General features: G+C 34.0%; 1 protein-coding gene across 3 annotated transcripts; it reads left to right on the top strand.

The window, feature by feature from the left end:
* The first annotated feature begins 4,372 nt into the window (after nucleotides 1-4,372).
* Nucleotides 4,373-9,220, top strand: LOC132308066 (U-box domain-containing protein 34-like). 3 transcript variants are annotated; one of them, XM_059806034.1, is made up of 9 exons: nucleotides 4,373-4,694; nucleotides 4,857-4,951; nucleotides 5,210-5,328; nucleotides 5,436-5,627; nucleotides 5,937-6,189; nucleotides 6,335-6,436; nucleotides 6,871-7,299; nucleotides 7,557-8,316; nucleotides 8,845-9,220. In XM_059806034.1, the coding sequence occupies exons 1-8, from the start codon at nucleotides 4,664-4,666 to the stop codon at nucleotides 8,280-8,282; spliced, it is 1,947 nt and encodes a 648-aa protein (XP_059662017.1). In that variant the 5' UTR covers nucleotides 4,373-4,663; the 3' UTR covers nucleotides 8,283-8,316; nucleotides 8,845-9,220. The 3 variants fall into 3 exon arrangements, with proteins under 3 accessions (XP_059662017.1, XP_059662016.1, XP_059662018.1); XM_059806033.1 differs by having other exon boundaries at nucleotides 4,374-4,694; nucleotides 8,809-9,220; XM_059806035.1 differs by lacking the exons at nucleotides 4,373-4,694; nucleotides 4,857-4,951; nucleotides 5,210-5,328 and having other exon boundaries at nucleotides 5,337-5,627; nucleotides 8,809-9,220.
* Nucleotides 9,221-12,908: the final 3,688 nt, after the last annotated feature.

Below are 12,908 nucleotides of genomic sequence, written 5' to 3'. Positions count from 1 at the left end.
AATACCTTAAGAGAGAGGCTGGGATTTCAAAACGTATAAATTGAAAATTAAAAGTTTAAAGTTAACTTAAAAATTATAAAAGTATAATATTTAAAGAAGAATGAGTTGTAAAGAAAAAATATTCTTCAAGTATTAAAATTAATTCTACAATTATTTCAATTTTTTAAAAAGAAAATTTTGATTACATTGATTCCACTTTGAGAAATACATGTTATTATTACTTTGATGAAGTATTAAGAGATTTTTATTTATTTTTTTGATATTTTAACTAAAGAAAATTTAACAAAACATAATTAGCAGGTATAAAGAGTACCTATAGAATCTCTCATCTAGCACTTAACAACTAAAAATATTAGCATAGTTAACTTTATTGTTGTTGATATTTTCTTATCGTGTTAATATGACAATATTTAATTTTTACAACTTCTCCTTGGCCAATAAAAAAAAATTGATGTATTTTTTTTTCTTAAATGTATATCATAGATATTATACTTATTATATATGTGTAGATGTAAATAAAACAATGATATATTATAGTAAAATCTACCAATAATGAACTTATTTTTTTTAGGTTAGAGTAAAGTACAATGACACGTTCTAAGGTTTGTCATTAGAGCATTCGGGGCGCATTAAATGTAGAGTGATAATGTGTCAGTTTAGAGAGAGAAAGGGGCGGTATGACGAAAGAAATAGAGTGGTTTTTTTGTGGGACCTACACTCACTATCTATGCCATTGTCCACATACAGAGTTGCGTTCGGAGAATATCCATCTTTTTTTTTCTTTGTTTAGAGAATCTGATAGAAGGCAAAAAAACAAAAGGCAGATCATCATCACTTTTAGCTTACGTATGGATAAATAATAATAATAAAATAATAAATAGAGAATGAGATAATTAGGTTCCATACCATGGAACTAAAAAAAAATAAAGTACCACATTATCACTTTTTAGCTTACATGACACTCTACTTTTTAAAAAGTAGATAGAAAAGCATGGATGCCCACACCACTTGCTCTTAGGACAGATATATACAAGTTGGTTATTTTTCGGACAATGGCACCTTGAAGTTTGAAAAAATTGACAAAGATACCCACTGTAGCCACCTGTCACATATGACACATGGAGAATTGACCAACTTGTCCTTTGACCGTTTATTGAACCTTTTTAACTTTACAACTTAATGAATTGGACTAATCTATCCGTCATTAACATTTGATGCAAAAAAGTGGGAGGAAAAATTTGCACAACAATGAATAAAAAAATTATAGAAAATTCATTTGAAATCGAAACAGAGCAAACAAAAATGTTTTGGAAAATAGGATCATGGAAGTATAAAACTGAATATTTTGGTGATGATCCGATGTCTAGAAGGATGTCAAATAAATAAATTAAAAGCCTGATTTCAAACATTGGAAAATTCTAGACAGCAGTTGTTGTCGAATTTTTATAAAGATATATATTTGGCAAAAAATTATGAAAATTTTCAGAGAGTAATTGGACATGTAGAGGAATCTTTGGTAAAAATTTCATATCAATCGGAATATTACAATACCTTAGAGAAAATAATGAATTTTAGCACAATAAATTTACGCCATTTTGTTGCTAATATTTACTCAAGGGTAATTTTGACATTTCAAAATGTATGATATTTTACCATAAAATTGATTTTATTATTAAGGGACAATTTTATCTTTTTGAATCATTTAAAGTTTCATTGTCAAAAGGACGACCCACTTGTATATGTCAGTCGTTATGTCAAACCTCAAAAAGGTGTCATTATAGTTTATCCTCTAATTTACAAAATTGGAGCTTTCAAAAATAGGTTTTATACGTCCAAATAAAAAATTTATAGCTTGTAAGTTCGCTAAGCTGGACTGAGACAGGGAACAAAGCTAGAGGGAAGCCAGCGGGGCCATTTTCCCCGTTTTGTTCCTTGTTTGTTGGGTTGGGCTTCTCTTTAGTTTTGTTTGTATTTGGTCAGGGTTGTCTCTTTGGGTTTGATTTGGTCGAAGGCCCTCCTGGCTTCCCCCTGGCTTGGACCAGCTTAGCGAACTTACGACCTTACTCTGTTTTAAAGCTTCAATCAAGGTATAGGTTTCATGGACTTGACTTGTCCCTGTTTTGTTCCTTGTTTTTAGGCTGGGCTTATCCTTAGTTTTGCCTGTATTTGGGCAGGGTTATCTCTTCGGGTTTGTTTTGGCCTAAGGTGCCCCACAAAAATGTGTGAAATATCATTTTTACCCTTACATTTTTAAAACTAAAAATTTCAAAAATGGCCTAAGTAATACCATCTGTTGTTTTGGCCTGAGGCTTCTGAATTGCTTAGAACTCATTTTTTTTAATTGACTAACTATAGAATAAATAAAGACATGGAGTCATTTTTTTTAATTAAGTAATAAGTATGTATATCATTCGCTATGCGATCCCGTTTTGGTGTGACAATTACTGGTCAATAATAATACCACAAAATCTCTACGCCCCTCTCTCGACCAGTTCACCGCCGCTTCTCACCCGTTATCTCTCTTCTCTTCGTGTGAAGATTGAGAAATGATGGGTTAGGGTGAGGAAGAGTAATATAACAGTACTGAAGATTGAGAAATGATGGGTTAGAGAGAGGAAGCAATGTAACAGTACTGGGATGGCAATAAATTAGAGATGGATGGGTTTAGAGAGAGAAGTATATGAGAAGGATGTACTTAATACTTATGTAACAGTGGGTGCATGGGATGGTCAAGGTTTGGGGCTTTGAGGGTTTTGGATCAACATAAGCTAAGTCTTGTTGGTGGTGTGTTTGAAGAGAATGAACAGAGACCAAATCCAATTTTTCCAGAAAAGGGTAAAAATGCTCTCCTCCATGCCACACTCCTCTCTTTCCACCACCGGTTCAAACCTCACACTAATTTCCCAAATCTATTCTTTGCACAATCTTAAAACATTTCTCTACTCAATAGACCCATAGGTGCTGCGGAATTCAACTGGGGGGTATTCTGATTTTGATTCTATATGTGTTAGCGGAATTCAAACCGTGTGGTGAATTTTATTTTTTCGGAGAAGTGACTTAGTTGAAGTATGCCCTACTTTTTTTCAAGTATGATATGGGATTTGTATCGGCCGTTGTACTTTGGCTAGTTTATACTTATTTTGTCCGAATCAGTTACACCGTTACTCTTTTTTAAGTAGATCTGTATCGACCAATCCGTTATATTGATTTTGTCCGAATCAATTACATCACCATCGATAACCATGGAATAGACATAATATATATATTTATATATTTTGTGGAATTCAAATATGGGGGCAATGGTGGACAGATTCATAGGGTAGAAGGAGGAAGTAAGGAGAGCAATGGGTCCATCCGGCCTCCTGTTACAGAACAATCTACATCAGCCCCAAGGCAATCATTGTAGCAATTAAGGAGTTTCACTGCTGCATGCGGGACTATGGGATATGAGCAGCAAGCTTCTGTGAATTTGTGAGTAGTTAATTCTCATTGTCTTCTCTAATCTTGTAGAAATGATTTGTAATAGGTTAGTTTGTAGTCAAGCTTTAAACTCTAGTGGTGTTCATGGAAAACGGCGGCGAGAAGTTGGAAAGGGCATATGACAATAGGATTTTTGCTAGGTGCAAACTATTTCGTCCCTAGTGTGTAATTAGGACAAATTTCTAATCTACCCTAAATAAAAATAAAAGAGGTTATATACCCAAAAAAATTGCAATTCATTTATTATAAGAAATTGGGAGAAAGCAAGCAATTACTTTAATTGTTTATACTTTCTTCCATTATTTTTAGGCAAAAGAAACTAGAAATAATATTTAAGGGATTAACCTTACTATTAAATTTTAATTTTTTTTAATTTTTCCCCCCCTTTCCTTCCCATTCTCTATATCCAAAGTAACTCCAAAGGCATTCTTTTTTATAAAAATATTTAGTCTATTATGTGGAAATTTTTTTTAGATTCGGAATGTAAAAAGAAATCGCAAGTTGGTAAGTTGTTAATTCTAGCTTTTTTCATCTTTTGGCTAAGGTTTTTGAATTTTGGAAAAAATTTCAGTCAAATGCATAAAAAGCTTAGGATTCGATTAAAATCAAAATTCACATTTTTTTTAACATGATCTATTTCCTTGAATTCTATCTATGGTCATACGTATATAATTGATATATTTGGTGTAGACATCTTAAGGAAAGGTGCATGGTGTTGAGGAAATTTTTTTCAATTCACGTTTAGACAAAACAACTAACAAGCAACAACATGACAGTCAATAGTGACTGGGTCAAATGGCTAAAATGATTGGACGGAGGAGAAAGTTATTTCGCATTTAGTTAGTTATGTCTGTTTGTTTGTGAGGAGTTCCATTTTCCATGAACACACCAAGAGAAGAGAGAGAGAGGCCCTTTTGTCCCTTGTTCTTCCCTTTTCAACAAAATAACTTGAGCAAAAGTGGCAGCCCGTGGTGGCAGCTGTGGTGGAGGTAGGTAGTTTCCGTGGCAATCGCGGTGGCAGATGTAGATGTTCACATGTCTCATCACCTCCCATCCCGTGATGGCCTTGCTCAGCCCATGAGCTCTGTCGCTGTTGCTATTGACAAAGACAAGCACAGCCCGTGCGCTCTTAAATGGGCAGTCGATCATCTTCTTGTAAATAATTCAGCAGTCATCCTGATTCATGTCAGGACCAGAAACTTGCAAAATCGTAGGTACCCTCTCTGTTTCATCATGTCATCATCCTTGTTGTCATCATTGAATGTCTTGTGACGTGAGTGAAAAATATCAAATTAAATATTTCTAGTACGTACTTCATTGCCATTGTCACATAATTCATAACATCGTTTTTAATTTTTCTTTTGAGACTTTTGCAGAGAATTCCCCAGTGAATGAAGCTTCCTCGGGAGCATCTGATGCTGATGCACAACAGCTATTCAATCCTTACCGCGTATATTGTGCACGAAAAAAGGTATGTAATTTGGTGATAGGCAATGAATTTGAGTATGGCATATCAAAGATTGTTTACAAAAACTAATAAGGATAATAGGATTTTTTGGGCATGATGTTTTTTGAGACAATTCCAGTATGGGCCTTACATCATATACAAGGGTATGCGCATTATGCAAGTGGTTCATCATTATAACTATGACTATGACACCGTTCTTGAGTTCGTGGTAGCACAGACTAATTTAAAATCTGATTTGAATGGGTGTGGAGGGCATTTCAGATTTCAGTCAAAGAGGTTGTCATTGATGATGTTGATGTTACTAGAGCACTTGTGGAGTATATCAACAACAACTGTATCAACAATATTGTTCTAGGTGCATCAAAGAAGACTCTTTCAAAGTGTGTCCGTCTCTCTCTCTCTCTCACACACACACACATGCCCACATGCTAAATGAACATGTTACACACACATGCCCACAATCTAAATTGAACATGTACCCACACAGGAAATTTAGGCAGAATGATGTGCCAACTGCCTTAGTCAAGTCTGCCCCAGATTTTTGTTCTGTGCATGTAGCTGCTAAGGGGAAGGAAGTCTTTGCCCGACCAGCACCACGCCCTGCATCTAACACTGCTACTCCACCAAGGCAACCATCTCCGCTTCCATCTCACCACTCCGATCCGGAGGATGGAGCCAGGTATGTGATACAAGAGGTTGAAAAGTTGCTTGCACGTGCGCTAACTGCATCTGATTCTCTCAAATCAAATTAGAAAAATCTGAAAGTTAATCCAGAATGGGGAAGGATAGTTACCCAGAGAAAAAGATACTATTTGCTAGTAATTTTAAAGAATGCTAAGGTTTACTTCATGTATGCATAGATATAATGTACCGTTGGGAAAGAGAAGCAGAATGAAAAAACTCTGTTGCTTATGCTCTCTCCAGGTTGTAGCATAGTACCAATTTGCTCTTTAACAACTATTGTGTTTTGGTATTTTGGTGAAAACAGGGCACAGACTATGAGGGGTGGGCAAAAAAGTGTAGGACATGAGAGAATAAGGTGCAAGAACTCTGCAACCAGTTTGTCATTGGACATTACTCACACTCCTGTTAGTGGGCCAAGACAATCAATTAACCATTCACTCACTGATGACAATTTCCATTCGCCATTAGATACTGAATCAATTGATATCAGCGCCAAAAATTTAGATTTTACACAGGTAGCGGAATCTCCCGAGGATAACCACTCACCATCAATCAAAGTAAGTTGAAAACAAAACCGAGTAGCGAATTCCACTAGGAAATTCCATAAAATGGACTGTTGTGATCATTTAGTTAGAACAAATGCCTAATCAGAAGTGATAACAATTACAAATTATCTGGTTCTGTGAATTGGTCGATTGGCAGAAAGGCGTGGAAGAGGAGATGAAAAGGCTGAAGCTTGAGCTTAAGCAAACCATGAACCTATATAACACAGCTTGCAAAGAAGCAATCACAGCAAAGAAGAAGGTTCTATCATCCCTTTACAAATTATATTACGGAATTATAATCTTCATGTGCTGTCTGAAAGTTGTTTTTGACATACTGTCTGTGGAAGTACATTTGCATTTAGTCTTCTCATGATTTCTGCAGAAAAAAAGAAAAAGAAAAGGCCAACTACGATTTGACTATTTCATTATCTTGATAATCTTATGTTTCTGGAAGATAAATTAGTGTAATAAACAACAAGTGTCACTATTGCACACCTATTTTTATGAAATTCACTATGTTCTTTTGTACAGAAGTTTAGTAGCACAGCTTGGTTGATGAAAGGTTCATCAGGGGAAAAAGAGAATAAGATGGTTAATTATTCACCGTGTTGCCAAATCAGTCTGAATATAAAATAAAGAAAAAAGAGGAGACCCGCACTTTTTTGAAAGTATTACTTGTCTGAATTATTCCAGGCTAAAGAGCTCCATGAATGGAAGAAGGAAGAAGCTCGTAGATTTGAGCAAGCCCTGCTCGCAGAAGAAGCAGCTCTTGCCATTGTTGAGATGGAGAAAGCTAAATCAAGGGCTGCCATTGAAGCAGCTGAGAAGGCACAAAAGTTGGCCGAGATGGAAGTACAGAGAAGAAAGTATGCGGAGTCTAAGGCCAGGAGAGAAGCAGAAGAGAAGAATCGAGCACTAAATGTTTTATCCAACAACGATGTGCGTTACAGAAAATACACCATAGAAGAGATTGAATTGGCCACTGACCATTTCTCAAACTCTTTAAAAATTGGTGAAGGTGGCTATGGACCTGTATATAGAGCCAAACTTGATCACACCCGAGTTGCCATTAAAGCTCTTAGACCAGATGCTGCACAAGGGAGGAAGCAATTCCAACAGGAGGTAGGCCAGGATGTTAATTATTTTCCATTTCTTACTTTAGAAATTTGATGTAACAAAATCTTTATATTGTTGATCCCATTCTAGATTTATGTAACTTCAAATGCTGCATCAAATATTGTAGAACTACTCAGTTTTTTATGGGATGTCCCAACATGGATGGCCTTGGTTTTTAACTGTATATATGTATTGGATTTTGTTTGAAGAGATTATTTCTCTTAAGTTCGCTTCTTATGACACGTGTTTCCATTCATGTACAGGTTGAAGTCCTCTGCTGCATTAGACATCCAAACATGGTCCTCCTCTTAGGTGCCTGTCCCGAGAATGGATGTCTGGTATATGAATTCATGGATTTTGGCAGCTTGGAAGATCGCCTATTTCGGAAAGGTAACACCCCTCCAATTCCATGGAGGCTTCGGTTCAAAATAGCAGCTGAAATTGCAACCGGACTTCTGTTCCTACACCAGACAAAGCCGGAACCCCTTGTGCACCGGGACCTTAAGCCAGCCAACATCCTCTTGGACCGCAATTTTGTGTGCAAAATTAGTGATGTTGGCCTAGCACGGTTAGTCCCACCTTCTGTGGCTGATACTGTTACACAATATCGCATGACTTCAGCTGCTGGAACATTTTGTTACATAGATCCTGAGTACCAACAAACAGGAATGTTAGGAATTAAATCAGATATATACTCACTTGGCATAATGTTACTCCAAATTATCACAGCAAGGCCACCAATGGGTCTCTCCCACCATGTTGAGAGAGCCATTGAGAAGGAAACATTTCCAGATTTGCTTGATCCAACAGTACCAGACTGGCCGGTCGAAGAGGCTCTTACTTTTGCAAAATTGGCACTAAAATGTGCTGAGCTAAGGAGGAAGGACAGACCAGATCTTGGTTCAGTTGTATTGCCAGAGCTCAACAGGCTAAAAGATCTTGGAACAAACAGCAATTCGAGTAACAATACTGCTCATGTAGAGCCATGACCAACATAGAGAAGGGTTGTCAAATGCGAGCCAGGTTGGTGATCTCTTCATCACAGATATACTAAAAAAAGGAGAATAGAAAATTGACGTCTTCTAAATTCAACTTTGAACAGCTTCAATTAAAGACTGTTGGATTAGGTTAGTCATTTTATGCATTTAAGTAATAAACATGTTTCAATAGAATTTAGTTAGAAGTAATGATACTCTCTCTGAATAGAGACTGAATGCTCCCGCGTATGGTCTCTTTCTTTAACATTTTCCTTCAGTTAGAAGTGAAATGCTTATAAAATTTAAGATCACACTTTAGCAAGCACTGTTCATTGCAAGGAGCATATGAAGAAAAATGAACTTGTAACTTACTCTCAGAAAAAGTATGCAAGCCTTAGGTGGAATTGGGTGTTCTGAAATGAATTAAAACATAGCAACAACCAGTAAATCAACCCAACCGCACCTTGTCACATCCATTGCTGCATCAGAAGATTTATTTTTCTTATGCATTATATTTTTTTTGTTTTGGATAAATTAGGAAGTGATAAGTGATGAATCCAATAGAAGGTTGCAGGCATTGAAGTTGAAGACTACATATGGAGAACCCGTGAACAGAAAGCTGCTTCTTCTTGAAGAATGAAAGAACAATGCAATCAGAAACCAAGATGGAATTAACTGAAGAATGTTGTGGATCACGAAAGTTTGGGAATTCCATTTCACTACAATTAGAAACCAAGATGGAAGCTGCTCCTCCTTAAAGAATGAAGGTTGTGCTTTCATCCTGGAAAAGTAATCTGTAAATGGTATTACTTGAAATCTAGTCAATACTATGCTTGCAGCATAATAGGATAGGTATAATTAAACATTGTAAAATTTTCAAATGATAAAAAACTTGATTCCATTTTGTAATTTCAAATGTTAATTTTCAAAAGGACACTGGTTGATTGTAACACTGTTATTTATCCCATGCTATGGAAATTCTTAAATTACAAGGCCAACCAATATCCAACATCATTTACTGGTTGAATGTAGGATCACTCTCTGGTAAAATCCTTGCCTCTCTTCCTTCGAAGGATTTTTTTTTTCCCTCTCTCGTTGGCAAGAAACTAGGGACTTGAATTCTCACTTCTCACTTTACAATGCGTGGGGTCTCTTCCTTCCAAATTTGCTAAAGCTAGTTCCTTTTTCTCTAATGGAATCTCTGGAATATTCCCCCTTTGATTTCGAACTGTCCATCGCTTGCTAATAGTAGAATTTTTGGGTTCCCTTAAACTAATAAGGTTGACCTCACAATAAAAGTGGTTCATATTTTGGTTCACTTGCTTTTTCTAATGGAATCTGATTCCATTTCTTGGAGAGTAGCCCCTTCCAACACTTCCTCAGTTGCTTCTCCCTCTCCTTTGCAGCATCTTGTGTGGTTTAATCCCTCTATTCTTTAAATTACCATATTTTAGACAAATTAATAAAATAATGCACAAATTATATCATCACATTGTCATTATTAAAAGTTTCAAAATACCATAAAATGAAATTATAGGAGACGGTCAAATTAAGTTAGTAGTGTATTTTACTATTGACCTCCTAAAATTAGTAAAAAAAAATTATTGTTAATTTGTTTTAATTTAAATGAATTTTAAGTTAGTAGTGAATTTTACTATTGACCCTCTAAAATTACTAAAAAAAATCATTGTTAATTCGTTTTAATTAAATGAATTTTAAGTTAGTATTGTATTTTACTATTGACCCCCTGAAATTACTAAAAATAATCATTGTTAATTTGTTTTAATTTAAATGAATTTTTTGAGGGACAGACTAGAAAATCATGTGAGGAGGGCAATAATAATATATATATATATATATTTTTGTAATTTTAGGGAGTCAATAGTAATATTTTACGAGTATATAATTGAAAAAAATAAATTAACAAGGGTGTATTACTAAAAAGAAAAAATTACACCATATAGATGTAGGTCGTGCCTAAATTTTAATACAAATTTTTGATTATATAATTCTCATACAATCATATTTCTAACAGATTAGATTTGCATTTCAATGTTTATACACGATGATAAAAATACATATTTTGTGGTCTAATGGCCATTCTCACTTGTTCTTTAGCAGCAGTTACTCTTCCTTTATTTGCTCTGGCATTCAGTTTATTTGTGATTTTCACATTCTCCGGAGCACTGGTCTTCCCTTATCCAATGGACTGCCTAAAAGTTCCATACGGTCAAGGTTTTGAGAAGGTGGCTTGGGCCACTTTATATATTTCTTTATATTTTAAAATAGACGAAAATAGGATTCCTGATGTAGATGAATAAGAACAAAGAAGGTGTAGAAGACCCAATACGAAGACGGAGAACATACATAATTTTTATATAAATCTCACAAATTTTGATATATATATATATATTTTTTTCTCACTTCTTGCTTACAAAAGAACTTAAGAACATATATTTGTAGGTATCAATGCATGACTCTAGAAAGACACAAATTACAAGACAATAAATAAAATAATAAGTTTAATACAAGTGTTTCATTTCCCAATGAGTTGGTTTATGTATTTAACATTTGAGTTGGTTCATGTATTCCACACTTAAGTTGGTTCATGAATTTATTTTAATTTTCTAACAATGCCGCTCGTAAACCAAATTTGCTTTTCATTCTCAACTTTGCAAGATTCTTCTTGAATAAAATTCCACAAGAGTCTTTTTGTTTGATGACAGATTAATCAACTCCCATATGCCATTATTTTCAATAGCTTTGATTTCTTCATTCATTGCTTTCTTCTACTTTTCTTCTTTGCAATTCATAAGAGATTAGATCTCCCCTACAAACATTATATTGAGCTTTATAGCCGTTACATGCATCAAATTTCCAATGCTTTCAAATGCAAAAATCTTCTTTGCAATCTCCTTTGATGTGCAGGCTTTGTATCTTGTCTTCTTCATGCTTCTAGTACTTTTCTTGACTTGACCTTGGAAACCGATTTCCAATGTTGTTCTTGAGATTCACTTGAAAATTTTCACACTTTTTGAATTTACGTTTAACTTGCTCATTTAAATCAAAGAACGCTTTAATGTTCACCCATGTCATATCACTAGAGAAATATTCTATACAAACGTTCTTCAATTTTTCTTCAACTATAACATCATCCAATTAAACATATTTCGTTTCTTCTTAGATTGAGTATGTTGTTTCATGCAGAATTTCAAACCATTTGTTTTCTTCACCAAATAATCTTTCGTATTGCAAAATTGTACTTTTTTTCTCCTCAATAAATTTTAAGGTTAGTATCGATATTTTCAAAGTTTAATAAAAGATCCTTTCACTTTTTGAAGGATGATCAAAATGCAATTTGAAGAGTTAAACAATCATTCCTAATCCCTTGTATTCCTTCTTTAAAACCAAACATAAATTAAAAGAAGCCGAATTACTTGTCCAAATAATAATAATAAGATTTATGTTTCTAGGATGAAAAAAAATTGAATAGAAGAGAAAGAAGACAAGATGAATGAGAAATCTCTATAGAATAGATTGTGTCATTATCTTTTTTTGTTAGGTTGAACTAAATAGAAGAAATTGATAATTTACTTTATTTAGACAGGAGATAATGGAAGAGAATTGTTTAGGTAAGGGAGAGTTTTAAATTATTTTTACTATTATACCATCACTATTTATAATATGAAAATTTATGAATTTGGAAGAACGAAAATTTATGAATTTAAAACATACTTATCCATCATATTATCCTTTTATTTGCTTTAGGGGATTTGCCAATTCATTTCTATCCTTTACTTCACGTCTCTTATCTATGACTTTAAACAACAAGAGATATATATATACATACATATATATATATACATACATATATATATATATATATATATATATATATATATATTCACTTGCTCCTCATGTACAAAAAAAAATCTATACACATTTTAAAGTATTAACTGTCAGATTTATTAGACCAGATAAAAGTAGTTTATATTTTTATGGTGCATAAATTTCTTGTACACTGGACAGAGTAAGTGAACAGTTATATATATATATATTATATATAATCAGCAACATTATGTTACTTTGAAAAAATTAGATCAAAAGATAGGTAAACAATCATATATATATATAATCAATGTTAAGTTACTTTAAAAAAAAATCAACGAAACTGGTGTATTTTGAGGCATTTGATGTCATATGAGAGAATACACTATTGATGAAGTATAGGAGAGAGAGCCTAAAATTTTGTGGATATGACAAAATGGAGTCAATATCTTAAAAGAAGTATTTGCTTCTCCATGGCAGTTGATAATATATATATATATATATATATATATATATATGTATGTATTAATTTACCTATTGGATCCACAAAACTTTTAGATTTGAATATAGTTTAGTTGTTTTGTGGAATATTGTGGGGAGAGTTAGAAGATTTTAAAATATCAGAGAACTTACAAGTTTTGCAGAGTCTAGAGGAAATTAGAGTGTTTTGTGAAGATATCTTTGGACACTTATAAAGATTAGATACAATGGTTATAAATAGGTAAGGTGTCTTTTGAAATTACAAGAATGAGAATCAGCCACCAACAATGCAACACAGTGAGAGGTCGCAACTGAGAAGGCTATACGCAA

The sequence above is a fragment of the Cornus florida genome, unplaced genomic scaffold (genome assembly GCF_030987335.1).
Source record: "Cornus florida cultivar Cherokee Brave unplaced genomic scaffold, ASM3098733v1 CherokeeBrave_3.0.0_Hap2_Chr05, whole genome shotgun sequence".
NCBI classification, from domain to species: domain Eukaryota; kingdom Viridiplantae; phylum Streptophyta; class Magnoliopsida; order Cornales; family Cornaceae; genus Cornus; species Cornus florida.
Note: the sequence above shows the minus strand (reverse complement) of the source record. Positions and strands in the feature narration are given on the sequence as shown.